Raw genomic sequence first — 19,514 nt, 5'->3', positions numbered from 1 at the left:
TCATAACTGTAAATGGATTAAGCCAAAACAACCAATCTTAAGTGTATTCTTTCTGCTAACAATGCAGCTTTGGTAAGAGGCAAGACAAGAAGTTCAAGGGAATCCAAGAGGCAACAGCAAAGCCTCACCAATATCGGGAAAACTTCAGACGAAATGCCTGGGAAAAGTGGTATGCGCTTAACCTTTGATAAGTGTTATCTTCAAAAATAAATAACAAATAAGCCTGTTCTGAAATAGAGACGTGATGTTTAAGTGTAATGTATGGTCATGTTCTGTTTTCTTTATGTTCTCCCTGTCTATTGTTACGATCCAACTGAAGACGAGGTGAAAGTGAAGTTCACTAGCAGAGTGGAGGGTACGTATACCGAGTCAAGGCCTTGTTGTCTTGCAGCAGCACACACATTCATGTAAAAAAAAGCCTCATTATTTGCGGCTCTCTGACAATTAACTCTGGAGAAGACGTAAAAGGTCAGTCATTGTGACAATTCGTGTTCCATTCGTGCTCCATTGTCTCCTTGGTTGCCAAGAGAGCTGATTTGTCATACAGGTGGCTTTTCCACACTAGCGGCCATTTTGGAAAGCCAAATGATCCTACAGCCCTTTGAATTAATATTCCACACAGGAGGTTTCCATTTTCCACGATACAATAGTATCATAACATGTCTCCCGCCTTTGCAATTTCTCCCTGAGCAAGACCATTTATGAAACAAATTCAATATCACACAGCGGTGTACCATTTGAATATGCTTTGTGTCCAAAATATTTTTGGGGGACTTTTGAGACCGATAAGAGGTTACATTGCTTCTTTTGTGGGGATTGTTTTACTATTTTGGGTAGAGACTGATAACTGTGTTTTTTGTTTCTTTTTACACTATGGAAGAAGCTAAATAATGTGTATTCACTTCCTACAAACCTAAGAGCCACTTCATACAATCCATACACTTCATACAATCCTACAATCCTATTCTACAGAAAATGCACTGTAGTAATGCAGACATTTTGTATGCCCTCCATTTTAGATGTGGAGAGAGTGGCCAATATGAATGGGAAGGGCTCCAGTGTGATCACGGGATGGGAACTGATCCGGAGGCAGTTCCTGGCCCTCTTCATCAAACGCTTCCACCACGCACGCAGGAGCCGCAAAGGCCTCATTGCTCAGGTAATGACCACACACAACACCCATAGTTCTCTGTTCCCTGTTATATCATTTAGTGTAGTACTGTCATTAAAAAACCCTTTACAAAAAGAGGTTGCACTTTAGGATTGAATTTGTTTTATAAATGGATGTGATAGTACTACCAACCATTGAATCTGTGGAGTAGAAATGAAATGATGTAATGAGAGAACTTGTTTTAAGGGACATCACACATTTGAATGCTCAGTCCTTATATATGCCTCTGTGTATGCAACACACCTAGAATGCATGATCAGTTTCAGTATCAGTTTCTTAAGGGCAGTGGAGATTTGATCTCATCTGAAGAGTTTTGGCTGTCTCTAGCTGTTGCCAAGGAGACGGAGGTCGGCAAAACTTTAAGAGATGTTCTGTAATGTAAACTATATTTTTAGAGCACACAAACACTTACACTTACACACACGCACACACTTACACTTACACACACACGCGCACACACACACACACACACACACACAGCCACCAGCTATGTGAACTTTGTCTCCCCACCACAATGCTTTCCACTTTAAATTCATAGGAAGCTGAAAGTCAAAGAGAAGTGTCTGATTTGTTTTTCGTTTTTCCCCCTAATTTGCGAGTATGCTAATGTGGTTTAATGAGTTATGTATCAGATAAGATTATCATAACAATTAGCTCGCTGACAGGTTGCTATTAGCCTATTAAGTGTGTGTCTCTATCGTTTTGTGGGTCATTTTAATTTCCAGTCAGAACCAATACACGGGTATCTATTTACACCACACCTTCAATTTCTCTTTCATCAGAGATGACACACAATTGTTGACTTCCAACCTCAACATTTTTTGTTCCTTTCTCATATACCCCTTATTAATCACATTGATTAAAATCTATATTCATAACACGTGAATAGACGTGGTGTAACCCCATCAGCGATGAATGATACCACGACATTGAATTAATTACACTCCAAAGGCATCGTAATCGTAAAGTGCACCACTCCGCTCCTTCCATTTGTCCGTGTGTAAACCTACCACCTGCCATGTTATAGAACACGCTTCCTCCTGTAACTCTGCAATACTGAGCTCACCTTTAGTCACTGTCAATCCCGGACGTCCCTCTGTTGCGTGTGGAGTGTTAGTGAGTCCCAAAATGCACCCTATTCCCTGTATAGTACAATACGTTTGACTTTGGGCCCTAGTGGAAAAAGTAGTGCACTAGGGAATGTTGTGATGCAGCCTATGTTTCAAGGCTACTCTCCTTCCTCCTCTCTTCCTCCCCATTCATGTCACTTGCAGGGCTGACAAAAGGCCTGACCGTCATGTAAACACCTCCCATTCTCAGCTGATTGTGAAGAGAGCATCTCTTCAAACAGAGCCGGTGGGGAATTCAAAAGAGATGATGGTGTGAGACTCAAAGGGAAGTGATTTATGGGGACAAAAGTTAGGGGATGGACGCTTAAGGATGTGGTGGTGAGGTGAGCTCATTGGTTGTGTTGTGTGAGCGAAGTTGACTGAATCGGAGCTTGGCGTGCATACCTGGGATTGATTGCAATGCCTTTTTCAAAGGGGATGCCAGAGCTACTTGTGTGAGGAAGCATTGTTTTTGATTCAAAATGGAAGTCCTCTGCCTCCACAGCAGATGACCGTCCTGCCAATGGAAGCAGGTGGAGGGGGGTTTGCAAGTCAGGCCCCTCATAAGAATTAAACTATTTTGTTGCTGTGCACCCCCAAGAGACGTTGGCCATACCCAAGAGTCAATGTTTAATTTCAACACTACCGATAGTTTGCGGTAAAGTGTACTAATATTTAGTGACACTTTTGTGTGTTATGCTAAACAATTGGTATTAATATTACACTTCAAGAACAATCATCATAAAAAACTAAGAAACATTGAATGTGGGAAACCAGGCCCATGACACAGCATATGTTACCCCCCAAAGAAAGGATTCTACTTCCTTATATAATTTTAAGCTCATATTACTTGGAAAGTTTCATTGAAAAGTGAATTATGTCACTGTCGGGAAATCATACTTACAGGGAAATGAAAGGACGGTCTGGTTTTTGTAGACTCCTACGACATTAACCTTCCAGTCTCTTTGTGTTTCTCTATTATCCTGTGGTTTAATTGATGGGCTGAGCTGCTCTTTGACTTCTTCTCAGATCTGTAACCAATGGCAACAAAGTTACATACTTCAACTTGGCCCCTGAAGTAGCTTTCTGCTGTGTTCTGAAATGTTCCATCAATTGCTTATTTCTTCTTATTAGTTATCAAATTAGCCTGTGTATTGCAGTGATTCTCTGTTATTAGCTGTTGTGAATTAGTCAATTTTTTTGTCGCGAGTCATTGTTATTTCCTGTCAATTAGCCTTGTTTATAATTTAACTGTCACGCCCTGACTCTGGGGACTCGTATTTGTTGAGTCAGGGTGTGTATTTTCTGTGTTGTGTTGTTCTATGTTATAGGTTCTAGTATGGGCATTTCTATGTTGGCCGGTGTGGTTCCCAATCAGAGACAGCTGTCGCTCGTTGTCTCTGATTGGGGACCATACTTAGGCAGCCTATTGGCACTAGTGGGTTGTGGGATCTTGTTCCATGTTAGGTATGTTGTTTGTGTACCTTGGACTTCACGTTTCGTTTGTTTATTGTTTTGTCGGTTGTTTATTCATAAAATATAAACATGTACGCATATCACGCTGCGCCTTGGTCCGTCCCGTCTGTAAGCGATCGTGACATTAACGGCCAACATTGTATATAGCATCACCTTGACAACCCGGGTCAGATACATCATGTGGAAGAAATTCATAGGGAGTGCAATACATAGTATTTCTGTGGTTCTCTATTGATTCCACCCCAGTCTGGATTGAGACCAAGGTGGCATGGTTATGATGCGTATCAAAATCCCTGTTGATTGCATATAATTAAATAGAACACTATTAATATATCATATATCTCTATGGTTGATGGTTTGTTTTACATGTAGGCCGGTGTACATATTAGGACGTATGCTACATCAGATGTCTTACGAGTAGCACGTAGCATGTTGGATGCATTTTTCATTGGATGTCTGATGCAGTATGTATGTCCTAATATGTACACCGTACATTACCTGTGCATTCACAAGCTAGTTGATTCACAAAAACAAATGTAATATGCCAACAAGCCAGTCCGCCCTCAAATGAAATGCAATTTTACAGTGAATCACAACACAGTATAATTGTGTTTTGGTGTTTGTACCCATTTAGAATGATGATCTTCCTTGTTTCACCAAACTTGAGTATGTGCTGCTAAACTCAGTCTGTGAAGTGCATTGACATTGTAAACGTAATTACTTTTCTCTATTGTTTACCGGGTGTTTACACAGAGGAACTACTACCAGCTGCCAACTACAATTACAGTCAGAGAGTGTGTTCTGTTGTCCTCCATCTTACGGATTGTCTCATTAAGCTGCTTTTCAGTCATTGCAGACTATTCCTTTTCCGGTGCCCGCATTTACATAGAACTCTGCGGTAAATATAGCATTTTTCAAATGTATTGAACCGTTTGAATGGGTTCCGGCAATTGCAGCATGCAATTAATCAAGTTGAGCAAACATCCCTCTTCAGTGGAGTACCTAGCGGTACAAGGGATTAAAGAGATATTGTGCATTCTGTCTTTGACTTTTTGTCAGCTCCGGGAATGGAAATGAAAAGGGAACATTTACATGAGGGAGAGAAGGGGGGGAAATCATGGCGGTGAGATTCGACGGTGGAAAAGAGAATAAAGCTAAATGGGTGACGATGGATGATGTTTGAAAGTGTTTAATCAAACTCCTTACACATGCATTGCAGCCAAAACAAGTTCATGGTGAGCATAATAATTGACACGGGTAAAAAAAAGGGGTTTGGTCTCATGTCTTATTGCTTGCATCACTTTCATTGTGTAGTGTAACAGAGAGTGGGTGGGGGTTGGGGCTGATGATGGGGGTAGGATGATGTAACTACTGTAGCGGTGGATGTTATGAATTACCCTCCCCACCCACCTCTTCCACAACAATGCACACACACGACACAAGACACACATTTGCACGCATACACCACACGCACACATGCACACATGATTAATAGATCCGTGGCAATTAGTTAATTCAGACCCCTTTCCTTTTTCCACATTTTGTTACGTTACAGCCTTATTCTAAAATACCCCATAATTCCCCATAATGACAAAGCGAAAACAGGTTTTTAGAAATGTTTGCAAATGTATTAAAAAAACTAAACAGAAATACCTTATTTACATAAGTATTCAGATCCTTTGCTATGAGACTCGAAATTCAGCTCAGGTACATCCTGTTTCCATTGATCATCCTTGAGATGTTTCTACAACTTGATTGGAGTCCACCTGTGGTAAATTGAATTGATTTGACATGATTTGGAAAGGCACACACCTGACTATATAAGGTCCCACAGTTGACAGTGCATGTCAGAGCAAAAACCAAGCAATGAGGTCGAAGGAATTGTCCGTAGAGCTCCGAGACAGGATTGTGTCGAGGCACAGATCTGGGGAAGGGTACCAAAAGATTTCTGCAGCATTGAAGTTCCCCAAGAACACAGTGGCTTCAATCATTCTTAAATGGAAGAAGTTTGGAACCACCAAGACTCTTCCTAGAGCTGGCCACCCGGCCAAACTGAGCAATCGGGGGAGAAGGGCCTTGGTCAGGAAGGTGACCAAGAACCCGATGGTCACTCTGACAGAGCTCCAGAGTCCTATGTGGAGATGGGAGAACCTTCCAGAAGAACACCCATCTCTGCAGAACTTCACCAATCAGTCCTTTATGGTACAATGGCCAGACGGAAGCCACTCCTCAGTAAAAGGCACATGACAGCCCGCTTGGAGTTTGCCAAAAGGCACCTAATGAACTCTCAGAACATGAAGAACAAGATTATCTGGTCTGAAGAAACCAAGATTGAACTCTTTGGCATGAATGCCAAGCGGCACATCTGGAGGAAACCTGGCACCATCCCTACGGTGAAGCATGGTGGTGGCAGCATCATGCTGTGGGGACCTTTTTCAGCGGCAGGGACTGGGAGACTAGTCAGGATCGAGGGAAAGATTAACGGAGCAAAGTACAGAAAGAGATCCTTGATGAAAACCTGCTCCAGAGTGCTCAGGACCTCAGACTGGGGCGAAGGTTCACCTTCCAACAGGGCAATGACCCTAAGCACACAGCCAAGACAACACAGAAGTGGCTTCGGGACAAGTCTCTGAATGTCCTTGCGTGGCCCAGCCAGAGCCCGGACTTGAACCCGATCGAACACCTCTGGAGAGACCTGAAAATAGCTGTGCAGCGACGCTCCCCATCCAACCTGACAGAGCTTGAGAGGATCTGCAGAGAAGAATGGGATAAACTCCCCAAATACAGGTGTGCCAAGCTTGTAACGTAATACCCAAGAAGACTCAAAGCTGTAATCGCTGCCAAAGGTGCTTTAACAAAGTACTGAGTAAAGGGTCTGAATACTTACGTAAATGTGATATTTCCATTTTTTATTTTTAATACATTTGCAAAAATTTCTAAAAACCTGTTTTTGCTTTGTCATTATGGGGTATTGTGTGTAGATTGATGAGGGGAAAAAACTATTGAATCCATTTTAGAATAATGCTGTAACGTAACAATGTGGAAAAAGTCAAGGGGTCTGAATACTTTCCGAATGCACTGTACTTAGTTTGAATTATGCGTATTCAGTGCAGTACAGTACACATTTCCAATCTGAGTGAAAGCACATGACAAGTAAAAAAACAAATTATCGCTCCCAGCATTTGCTAATTGGATTGTGCAATAACACTTTGATGTTCCCTGAGGGAGCCTCGGTCGTACACATGAAACTACATCCCTCTTCTAATTCAATGGAGAATATGCTCTGTGCATTTGGTTGGCTGGTGAAAGTGGTGCTATAACACAGATTATTATTTTAGATATTCCACTATTAGATTAGATTAACTTTATAACAGAACATACTGTACTATAACAGTATTCTGTATACAAGACTTGCATGTAGCGTCTGCCACATGATGACATGAATGACAGACCAGCGATGACACTGTCCTAACATGCAACAAATCCAACTTTGTTATGATCATAACAGAGTTCTGTGGACAGTCTGTTATTTGACATTAACTGATATGACAAGCATTGTGTCAGCCTTGTGTTATGACGGTGTTACAACAGTGTATTGATAGGAAAGGATACCTAAAATAGACATAGCTAAAGAAGTGTCATTTTGCAGCTGATTCTGATTTCATATCAATGTCACACAGGTGATTCTGCCTGCTGTCTTCGTCTGCCTGTCTCTCATCTTCTCCGTCATCGTCCCCCCTTTTGCTGAGTACCCCAATCTGGAGCTGCAGCCTTGGATGTATGGACTGCCCCAAACAACATTCTACAGGTGAGCCACTGAAACGTCATGCTCTCAGACTTTAAAATGACATTTCTCAGTGCAGGTGTACATGTTGATATTTTGTATTGAATTTCAATAAACGAAGCAAACGCAGCGGGGTAACCTGACCAGGACAGATATAAAATCATTCTTAAAAGATGTAAAGTAGTTCTACTGTATTGTTATGAAAATTGTTCATGTGAATGCAGAAACCACATTCTTTAGCTGATACTGCGGATCGCTTCTAGCACCAATGTTTGGAGGGAATAATTGTTTTAAATCAGGCACCTAGTCTGGTCTCTAAGTGTATGTGCTTTAGCCAACTCTTCTTTCTATCGTTGTCATGCCAGCCTTCATATCAACCCCATATGTCATCATGACAATGATTGTCAGAGACATTGGCTTAAGGACATACAGGTCTAGGGCCAGGCTAGCCCTTTCCTTTCAGACAGTGATCCTTGGTTGATCTGCAATGGCATACTAAATAATTAATCTTACTGTGTGCCCCAAATGGCACCCTATTCACAATATAAGGCACTACCTTTCACCAGAAAAGGCCCTGGTCTATAGGCCCTGGTCAAAAGTATTGCACTACATAGGGAATAGGGTGCCATTTGGGACGTACACACTGTCTTTCTAAACTCAAATCAAATTGTATTTGTCACATGCTTCGTAAACAACGTGTAGACTAACATTACGGGCCCTTCCCAACAATGCAGAGTGAAAAATATTAAAATAATGATAACTTGACTATATACATGGGGTACCAGTACTGAGTCGATGTGCAGGGGTATGAGGTAATTGAGGTAATACATATAGGTAGGGATAAAGTGACTAGGCAACAGGATAGATAATAAACAGTAGCAGCAGCGTATGTGACGAGTCAAAAGAGTTAGTGCAAAAAGGGTCAATGCAGATAGTCCGGGTAGCTATTTTGAAAACTATTTAGTAGTCTTATGGTTTGGGGGTAGAAGCTTTTCAGGGTCCTGTTGGTTCCAGACATCGGTACCGTTTGCCGTGCGGTAGCAGAGATAACAGTCTATTACTTGGGTGGCTGGAGTCTTTGACAATTTTTAGGGCCTTCCTCTGACACCGCCTGGTATAGAGGTCCTGGATGACAGGGTACTCGGCCCCAGTGAAGTACTGGGCTGTACGCACTACCCTCTGTAGCGCCTTGTTGTCAGTTGCCAAGCAGTTGCCATACGAAGCGGTGATGCAGCCAGTCAAGATGCTCTCAATGGTGCAGCTGTATAACTTTTTGAGGATCTGAGGGCCCATGCCAAATCTTTTCAGCCTCCTGAGGGGGAAGAGAGACGTTGTCATGCCTTCTTCATGACTGTGTTGGTGTGTGTGGACCATGTTAATTCCTTATTGACATGGACACAGAGGAACTTGTAGATCTCGACCCACTACAGCCCCGTTGATGTGGATGGGACGTGCTCGGCCCTCCTTTTCCTGTAGTCCATGATCAGCTCCTTTGTCTTGATGACGTAGAGGGAGAGGTTGTTCTGACCTCCCTATAGGCTGTCTCATCGTCGTTGGTGATCAGGTCTACCACTGTTGTGTCGTCAGCAAACTTAATGAGGTGTTGGAGTTGAGCGCAGCCATGCAGTTGTGGGTGTACAGGGAGTACAGGAGGGGACTAAGCACGCACCCCTGAGTGGCCCCCGTGTTGATGGTCAGCGTAGCGGATGTGTTGTTGCCTACCGTCACCACCTGGGGACGGCCCATCAGGAAGTCCAGGATCCAGTTGCAGAGGGAGGTGTTCAGTCCCAGGGTCCTGATCTTAGTGATGAGCTTGGAGGGCACTATGGTGTTGAACGCTGAGCTGTAGTCAATGAACAGCTCTGGGGGAGAGTATGGAGCAGCATACAGTAGCCCCCTCACAAAGCCCAGTGTGTTCCATCTGACGGTAATAATCTGGCTTCACCCTTGACATGGCAGAGTATGGCAGGATCCCTTGATGGAGCTAGAATTCGCATAATGTCTTATCTGTCAAATCCATCAACATAATGAAGTTCCATTTTTATTAATTTCACAATGAGACATATAGCTGATTATTTGAAGGACAGAAGACTCCCACGTACACTTTGTCAAATTCCAGATGTCAAGCCATAATTAATTGTACACTCCAGCTGAGCTCCTTGGTGTAGACGGACAGAATAAGGCAGAATCGTTTGCATATCTGGTTTAACCATGTTGGCTATCTCTTCTTTGTTTAAGTGGCCCAAAAAAACGTTTATATTTACAGGGCCCATATTAGGACAGCAGGATTTTGTTTTCTGCTGAGATTGAGGCTGTCCTATTATGGACACAATATACATTTTATACGTAACATATATCGACAAGCCTGATTTTAGACTTACATTAACACAGTGAAAGTTCACCGTCTGTAAATTTTCTTTGAGAATTTATTGTGCTGCATTTTGGGGTTTGCTTTGAAAATTCATCACGAAAAATTGAGAAATAATGTGAAAAACATGTTGAATATTTCATAGAGTTGCCGATACTCTGCTAATGTATCCAAACGCTGCAGTGACAATGAATTTTATTGGATTCCCTGCTCATTGATATTCTATTGAGGTTTGCTTATTTTATCCAGGGGAGATCATTACATTGTAATAGATTGATCCCGTTGGACAGTTTAAAGGCCCAATGCAGACGTTTTTATATCAATATCAAATCATTTCTGGTAACAATTAAGTACATTACTGTAATAGATTTCCATTAAAATGGGCAAAAATGGCTTTTTATCTCAAGCAGGAATTTTGCTAGGAGTGTCTGGGAGTGGTCTGAGTGGGGAGGGGGAAACTGAAAACTAGCTGTTATTAGCAGAGAGGTTTGGAACTCTCTTTGTTATTGGTCTTTAAACCAATTTACCGCATGGTGATGTCACCATGGAAAGCCCAAACTCCAGCCCATGCAAACCTGCTGATTAGAAGGTCCTGTGTAGATTGTATTTTCAACCAGCAACTATCAGGAATAACACTGATCACATGTGTTCACACTTTTACAATATTAGTTTCATCAGCTGTTTTACAATATGATACAAACACAGGAAAAACTTATTTTTGCCTGCACTGGGCCTTTTAACAGACCCTATCAGGCTCTAGCATGTTGCTATGGAAATCGCAGGTAGAGCTTCACCTTCTTAGTCAAAGTTAGACTAAAGGCAGTGAGTTTTAACTGCAATTGTTACACCACATTAAATATGCAGAACTCATCAGAACGACCAGAATCTAGCCTTGTTATGTGTCACATCATTAGCAAGCTGAAGTTCTTTCTCTTCTCTGACATTCTCTGTGGTCAATTACTGCACATTGTCTTCTCCCCTGAATCATTTTAAGACACTTCCCTTTGTGAAGTTTTAAGCTGGAAAAGCCATACCAGGCTGATTGTATAGAGACAGAGAAGGTATGCATAATTCATACAAGCTCAATTAGTCAATGTCAACCAAACGTGCCTGGGAAATGTTGCAAAAAATACAGGTAAAAATACAGGTTTAAAGATTGGTTTAAAAAGCAATTGTCATTATACTAAATTCATATCACAGTATGGTCACTATTAGATTCAAACACAACTGTCCCATGTACAGAATTGTCTTAGGACTTCATTCCTATAGCGATGTAATATCCATACAATGCTGTCTCAGATATTAGGGGAGTTGAAAGGAGTGGGTTGCATGTGTAATCAGATCCCTACTCTGATGTTTCACAAATTTCATCCACCTGACTGACTTTCCTTTACCTGGAGAGTGGAGGTTATACAACCAAAATGATGATCAAAACCATTCTTTCTTCCAAAGCAGTCTTATGTAAGACCATTTTTATTTTACACTCAATTGAACACATCATATTCCCTGCCAAAGCATTAAGCCTCTTTAATAAATAACCCTATTAGTATTTCAACACTCAGATTTGCATTATTTGTTATAATCTCATTGCATCTAAATAGACTATTACTTCTAGGATTTTTCCTTTCTGTAGATATACCTAAGATTAAACCTAAGATTAGTTCCAGTGTGTCTCTGCTCATTTTGACCCCCCAATAGTCTTGTTACTTTGAATAAGATTGCGTCTCAAATGACACCCTATTCCCTATATAGTGCACTACTTTTTACCAGAGCCCTATAGGCCCTAGTCAAAACGAGTACACTATATAGGGAATAGGGTGCCATTTGGGACGCAGCCCCAGCTATTGTTAATGTTAAAACAGAAGGCTGAGCAAAATCCATTTTTACAATCAGCCACTTCGATTGATCTCCTCACTTATGGTGGGGGAAATGATAGGTTGACCTTCATGAGAGATAAATGTGCCTATGAATGTTGTATTAACCCATTGGCCAACAGTGACTACAGCTGCACCCTAGCCATGATCTTTATAAAACGCTGTGTTCACAGAGCCAAGGTACACTCAAGACAAAGAGCAGAGTTTGTGTATACATTGATTGTAGAAAACAGTCTGTTTTTCCTCCAGGCACATATGTACAATAGCGAGCTCTGATGCGCACACACACACACACACACACAAACACACACACACATACACATACAATCATATACACACACAGAGTTTATGTTATGTTGACATGTGCTCCATTCAGTCAGAATGCCAAGAGCTTTTCTCATCCATATGTGCTCAGTGGTGTGTTTTCATTTGGAAATGTAATGTTCTCAACAAAATGCCAGTGCCACACAATGATTCTTCTTTCATCCTTCATTAAACTAAACCTGGTTGCATGTTAGCTGGGTATCATGCACTACTTTAAATCAAAAAGCACAAAACACACTCCTGTTGGTCTCATTTCCTTTTGGCCAATTTCTCTATCTAGAGATGGATCAAATTTACCCATCCTCTTCATCTTCGCTGATTCCGTGAGCCAAGCCCTCAGTGAACTAAGCAATGCTATGGCGTGCTTGATCACCCCCGCATACAGTATCTGGTCCAGTAATTGAAACTCCCAAAGTTCCACCAGGATAAACAGTTGGTCAGGGCATGATTCAACTGCTTTGAGTCTGGACTTCTGCCTAACATTCAGCTCTTAAAGCCACAATGCTTAATTTGTTTTTCAGTCAATGGCAGCCCCACCACTTGGTTTCCTATCAAGCTAAGGGATGTGGTTGGAAATTGCCGTTTGCACCTTTCAAAATGTTATGTTTCTCCATTATCTGAATGTTTGCACAGTCTGTTTGTTATTGAGGGGACAGGGGATGTTTTGTAAATCCAAGATGGTGGGCAATTCAACGATTAGACGATCGCCTTGGATTATGTTGATAATTAGCCCTCCTGTAAGGGATAGTGTTGGAGTCTAACTAACAAGGTCCAATTTCATTACAGCAATGATGGACCGCCAAATAATACAGAGGTTGCTCAGGTGGCGGACTCTTTGGTGAATAATCCTGGGTTTGGGACTCGCTGTATGGCCAACAACCCGATACCGTGAGTATGACCAGTGGCCATTTTAACACACCTGTCCCTCAATCCACATATTATTACTAAATATGTTTTGTTCACAGTGTTTCTCCTGTTTCAAATGTTCTTGCACAGCATGACAATAACTACATTGTCCACGAAGTACTCCAAGTTCAGCCAGCCAAAGTACCTGGCTATTTTGATTAGTGGAGAAGGGTGCAAAGCATAATAATGTAATAAAATGTGATATGCAATTGATTAAGTGGTTAGTAGTTGGTTGGAGTATGCCACCTAGGCCCAAACTGTCCTCTAGCTAGCCCATATCCCCCTGCATTTGTTGAGATTCTAAAGGATTGGATACCCTCTGACATGCTTGGTGGAAATCTTCCAACATTGTTTACTTGTCATTCTTTCAGATCTCCACAAGTGCATTTAGGGTAGGGGCTAAGGGTCGATATGGAATTGGGCAAACACCTCCCCATTGGCACATCGTTTACCTCAATAAGTCAATATAAATGTTGTTTTGAACAAATCTAAAGCTGAAGCTGGTCGATTTGGAATTGGGTACACATATGCCCCATTGGCATGTTGTTATAAAAATGTTGTTTTGACCAAATCTGAAGTTGAGTATCTCATGGAGGATAATTCTTTGAGAGACTAAGTTTAGTTTTATTCTTACATGTTCTAACACAATATCCATCCGGTAAAGTAAATCATTGACTTAATCCAACCATGGAATAATATTCTTCAAATATGAATTGCATACGACTAAAGGCATTTACAATGTATCGTGTAAACATTAATACAAATAATACATTATTCACTGCATCATTCTAACTTTTATACCACCATTTATTTTATATTCATGCATTTGTTCTGGGGTTCCCGGAGATGAATGTTATTGGTATTGTGTAGATTTGCCTTGTCTTACGGTTAGGGGTTGGAATAATGTTGACAATAGTAAGTACCCCTGATATCCCATATCCGCTCCATCTCCTCTCTGTCAAGCCTGATCAGTTTCAACATGCTTTATCAAGCTGTTCTGCTTCCCTAATTCTTCAGCTGCTTATTGAAACATGCTACATTACCTCCATGTTTTAGATAAGGAGACTTGTATGGTGTAGCTGTGTTGATAATGTGATTTAGTATCGATGTTTAGAATGAGCTAGACCTAAACAGGTATTAAATGAGAATGGCATGTCTTTCTGAGGATAACTGCTGAGAATTCCTTTGCCGAAGCACAATATTTCCTATTCTGATGTATTCTTTATTGAATCATGTTGGTTTCTTATGAAGCTTAGCAAATGGATTCTCATGTTTCATCATCATCATCATCATCATCATCATCATCATTATCATCATCATCATCATCATCATCCTCCTCATCATTGTTGTTTTTCTCTTTTTCCTCCAGAAATCTCCCATGTGTCCCGAATGATTCTAAGTGGTTCACTCCCACAGTGGATCCTTCTATCAGCGACATCTTCATCAACGGAAACTGGAGCATGGCCAACCCTTCCCCTAACTGCCAGTGCAGCACTCCTCAGAAGACCACCATGTTGCCAGATTGCCCACCTGGAGCCGGTGGGCTGCCTCCCCCTCAGGTTAGTCCACAATCTGGCAACCCCACGTCTCCCTGTAACATAACGGTTTACAATAGCAAAACTAGACCTCTGGCATGAAATGTGTGCTGATCTGGCAACCTGGGTTGGACCTGAATACTTGTGTTAGCTTTCTGAACTAATGCCTAAGCTTTAGCTCTGCCAGCTAACATAGTCTTTTGGCGCTCAAGAGGGCAGGGTTCCAACCCCAGAAAAAATTGGTGCAGTGACCCAGGTGCAGTGAGGAGGTCATCAAAGGGGGGTGAAGTGTAACATAGTTGGTTCAGTGTGTTCTGTCTCTACAGTCCTGCAATGGCAATGTAGGAGTTTGAAGTTGAAGTTATCTTGCCCTCAGATGTTTCTATTGTGAAAGCATGTTTCCTTACTAGGGGTAATACTGATTGAATGCTCTGTCTCCCCTCTATAATATATCCACCTTACCAAGCAATCTAGTCAATCCAACAGGACAATCAATACATTATGACCATTAACCATATTAACTATATTACAAGGGTCAACCAGAGTATTCATATCCAGCACAAAATATATGCCCATATGGGAACATGTATCCAGTGAATTTGAACATTGCTTTATCACATCCATGTTAGTATTGTCTCATGTCTTCCTCAATAGCCTTATGGCTGGACTTAAGACAAAAATGTATGTTGAGATAATGCATCCCACCACTCTTTTTGTTGGCATCCCATGAACTCTGGCCTCTCTTAGATCAACTCTTTTAGCCAATCCCTCTCGGTGAGTGGGTACAAGTTAGCGCTGAGCTTGCTGATGTCCACCCCCTCCCCTAAAACGTCCAAGACCTGGGCTTTGTCTGTCTCCTGAAAATCAATGGCAATGTTTTATAAGCTATTACCCTAACAACATACATGGCCAAATGCAGGAGGGCAAATGTTCCTGAGCTGACCCCCGGAGTCTTAATCCTGGCTGGGATCAATGAGGTGGGAGGTCCCCATGGTCACCGGGCTTTGGGCTCTTTCCCTCTAGAACCATTACATGGCCTAAATGGATCACTCTAATCATACACTGTAAAACCGGATAAGTCCTGGGACTTAAATAGCTGAAGTGAGCTGTACTTCCTTCATATGAGTAATACAAATGATATATTTTTTTCAACTCTAAATAAACACTAGTTAAATTAAATCAATATGGTTAAGTGAACATGACAATCTTTTTAAGTTAAAGTCACTTAATAAGTATATACAGTGAGGGAAAAAAGTATTTGATCCCCTGCTGATTTTGTACGTTTGCCCACTGACAAAGACATGATCAGTCTATAATTTTAATGGTAGGTTTATTTGAACAGTGAGAGACAGAATAACAACAACAAAAATCCAGAAAAAACACATGTCAAAAATGTTATAAATTGATTTGCATTTTAATGAGAAAAATAAGTATTTGACCACTCTGCAAAACATGACTTAGTACTTGGTGGCAAAACCCTTGTTGGCAATCACAGAGGTCAGACGTTTCTTGTAGTTGGCCACCAGGTTTGCACACATCTCAGGAGGGATTTTGTCCCACTCATCTTTGCAGATCTTCTCCAGTGTCATGAAGGTTTTGAGCCTGACGTTTGGCAACTCAAACCTTCAGCTCCCTCCACATATTTTCTATGGGATTAAGGTCTGGAGACTGACTAGGCCACGCCAGGACCTTAATGTGCTTCTTCTTGAGCCACTCCTTTGTTGCCTTGGCTGTGTGTTTTGGGTCATTGTCATGCTAGAATACCCATCCACAACCCATTTTCAATGCCCTGGCTGAGGGAAGGAGGTTCTCACCCAAGATTTGACGATACATAGCCACGTCCATCGTCCCTTTGATGCGGTGAAGTTGTCCTGTCCCCTTAGCAGAAAAACAGCCCCAAAGCATAATGTTTTCACCTCCATGTTTGACGGTGGGGATGGTGTTCTTGGGGTCATAGGCAGCATTCCTCCTCCTCCAAACACGGCGAGTTGAGTTGATGCCAAAGAGCTCGATTTTGGTCTCATCTGACCACAACACTTTCACCCAGTTCTCCTCTGAATCATTCAGATGTTCATTGGCAAACTTCAGACGGGCCTGTATATGTGCTTTCTTGAGCAGGGAGACCTTGCGGGCGCTGCAGGATTTCAGTCCTTCACGGCGTAGTGTGTTACCAATTGTTTTCTTGGTGGCTATGGTCCCAGCTGCCTTGAGATCATTGACAAGATCCTCCCGTGCAGTTCTGGGCTGATTCCGCACCGTTCTCATGATCTTTGCAACTCCACGAGGTGAGATCTTGCATGGAGCCCCAGGCTGAGGGAGATTGACAGTTATTTTGTGTTTCTTCCATTTGCGAATAATCGCACCAACTGTTGTCACCTTCTCACCAAGCTGCTTGGCGATGGTCTTGTAGCCCATTCCAGCCTTGTGTAGGTCTACAATCTTTTCCCTGACATCATTGGATAGCTCTTTGGTCTTGGCCATGGTGGAGAGTTTGGAATCAGATTGATTGATTGCTTCTGTGGACAGGTGTCTTTTATACAGGTAACAAACTGAGATTAGGAGCACTCCCTTTAAGAGTGTGCTCCTAATCTCAGCTCGTTACCTATATAAAAGACACCTGGGAGCCAGAAAAATCTTTCTGATTGAGAGGGGGTCAAATACTTATTTCCCTCATTAAAATGCAAATCAATTTAATACATTTTTGACAAGCATTTTTCTGGATTTCTTTGTTGTTATTCTGTCTCTCACTGTTCAAATAAACCTACCATTAAGATTATAGACTGATAATTTCTTTGTCAGTGGGCAAACGTACAAAATCAGTAGGGGATCAAATACTTTTGCAATCAGTGTCGGTCAGTGATGTTTAAGATGAGGGAGGATGATAATCTTATTTCTGTTACAGCATATTGGATGACTGTCATTCATATTCCATTCACCCAGCTCAATGTAACATCAATAGGTTTAGGCTACTACATGATACTCACATGTTCCCTATACCCATCATGAGGTTGCTACAACCTAACCTATGAATGAAAGTTTTCAAAGTAAGTGCACAGGTTAAGAGAAAAATGTGAGTAATCATGGTGACAGACAGTGACACATTCAGTACTTCCTTGCACACTCTTGCCTGCATCTAGTTGATTTAGGGTGTAATCATTAGTCCAACAGTTGCAAACGAGAGTTTCAATTGTCAAATTCAGGTATGTATATCCCCGTTCCGTTTGCTTCCATTTAAGAAACGTTTTTCAACAGAATTGGTGGAATGAATACACACCTGATCACACGCAAACACAATTCACTTTCATAGCAGCTCCATACAAACAGCATGATCATTTTGCTCGTTGTATAATTCCTTCTCGCATCTACGCGCTGTCCTCCTCTCACCTTTTCCCTATGCTTGTGTTCTTCAGTGCACAACACATCAGCTGTCTGTGACCAGGTGAAAAAACCATGCCAAACCTTCATATCATAACCGCTACACACCGCCTACATTGTTGTCACGATATTAGCTAACGTCATAGTCAACATAGCTACTAGAACTAACACGTTAGTGGCGCAGCGGTCTAAGGCACTGCATCTCAGTGCTAGAGGCGTCACTACAGACCCTGGTTCGATTCCAGGCTGTATCACAATCCGGCCGTGATTGGGAGTCCCATAGGGTGGCGCGCAATAGGTCCAGCGTCGTCCGGGTTTGGCCGGGGTAGGCCGTCATTGTAAATAAGAATTTGTTCTTAACTGACTTGCCTAGTTAAATTAAGGTTAAATAAAATGATTTTTTTTTAAAACGCTACAATCATGCAGTACAGTGTACAGTCAGCAAGCAGTTTAGCAGTTACACTGGCGGGCCCCGGTGGCAATAAATTAATAAAACCAAAAGCTTACCTTGACTTGGAAGAGTTCCAGAGTTGGACAGCCATAGCCAGCTAGCTAACATAGCATCCCTCTCTGCTTGAGCCGGGTGTTTGAGTAGGAATAACTAGCTAGCTGCATTCTCTAGCTACTGTAAGTGAAAGTGAAAAAAAATACAACAAAATATAGCTAGCTCTTTCTCTCTCACTTACTCGCTCTTGCTTCTCCTTCAATTTGAAATAAATTAATTTGTTCAAAACTGTTCAGGTATTGTCTTTCTCTTTGAGTTAACTACTCACCTCATTTTATGCAGTGCAGTGTAGAAAGATAATTACTAGAATGGACAAAGCTCCTCAGACCATTTCAATTTGACTGGATAGACGGAAGCAGTCATCGTGTGGGTCATCAGTCCACTCAATATGGCCGCTGGTCCCCTCAATCACAGAACATTGACTTGAATGGGAAATGCCATTCTATGGCTCCTAAACCTTGAATGGTAATGAAAAAGCTAGACTTTGATGGACAGGTGCATTTTAACTTTTATTGGAAACGTCTTTTGGTGTTGACTCAAGGTTTTTTCTCTGCCAGTGCATTCTGGGTTATTATTTGAGGTATGTGAGATGAGAGAGAGTCTGAGTGAGCCAAGTGATCTTGGTAACATATCATTCATAAAGATGGTAGATTAAAGTCCATTACAGGACTAGAGGGAAATCATTTATGTGTGCATACATAATGCTTTTTGTTACATGCTAGGGTGGTTCATGCTTGGCTCGTTGACAATCATTCATGTCTTGACATGAGCTGTTTCTATTCTACAGGGTTTCAGGAAATAAAACGTTTTCTAAGAAAATATGTTGCACTCCAGCAAAAGGTTTAATTGAAATGACAAAAAGTAAAAGTGAATACATTTTTATAATGAACTCATGATCTAAATCAACCCCGGTTATAGAGCACACATAATAATCTATAAAGTTTTGGCGCAAATGATCAAAACCACTGAAAGTCAGGCAAAGTTTATTATACAGTACCCAGTGGTTTGATTGACTGATTATTTTCCTTTTTTTCTTGTTGTCTTGGCAACATGTAAATAGAAAGTCAATATCCCACATTTACATACA

General features: G+C 41.5%; 1 protein-coding gene across 1 annotated transcript in view; it reads left to right on the top strand.

Moving 5' to 3' along the window:
* LOC311112981 (phospholipid-transporting ATPase ABCA1-like) overlaps nucleotides 1-19,514 on the top strand; it is a 207,230-nt gene that overhangs the window by 104,412 nt on the left and 83,304 nt on the right. The window contains exons 26-31 of the mRNA XM_084156107.1: nucleotides 68-169; nucleotides 320-355; nucleotides 1,020-1,159; nucleotides 7,437-7,564; nucleotides 12,893-12,994; nucleotides 14,382-14,571. Coding sequence (XP_084012233.1) covers nucleotides 68-169; nucleotides 320-355; nucleotides 1,020-1,159; nucleotides 7,437-7,564; nucleotides 12,893-12,994; nucleotides 14,382-14,571 — 698 coding nt within the window. The remainder of the gene's footprint in view (nucleotides 1-67; nucleotides 170-319; nucleotides 356-1,019; nucleotides 1,160-7,436; nucleotides 7,565-12,892; nucleotides 12,995-14,381; nucleotides 14,572-19,514) is intronic.

The sequence above is a fragment of the Coregonus lavaretus genome (genome assembly GCF_964263955.1).
Source record: "Coregonus lavaretus genome assembly, chromosome: 39".
In the NCBI taxonomy this organism is placed as follows: Eukaryota; Metazoa; Chordata; class Actinopteri; order Salmoniformes; family Salmonidae; genus Coregonus; species Coregonus lavaretus.
The sequence above is the reverse complement of the archived record's forward strand: the minus strand, read 5'-3'. Positions and strand labels throughout refer to the sequence as shown.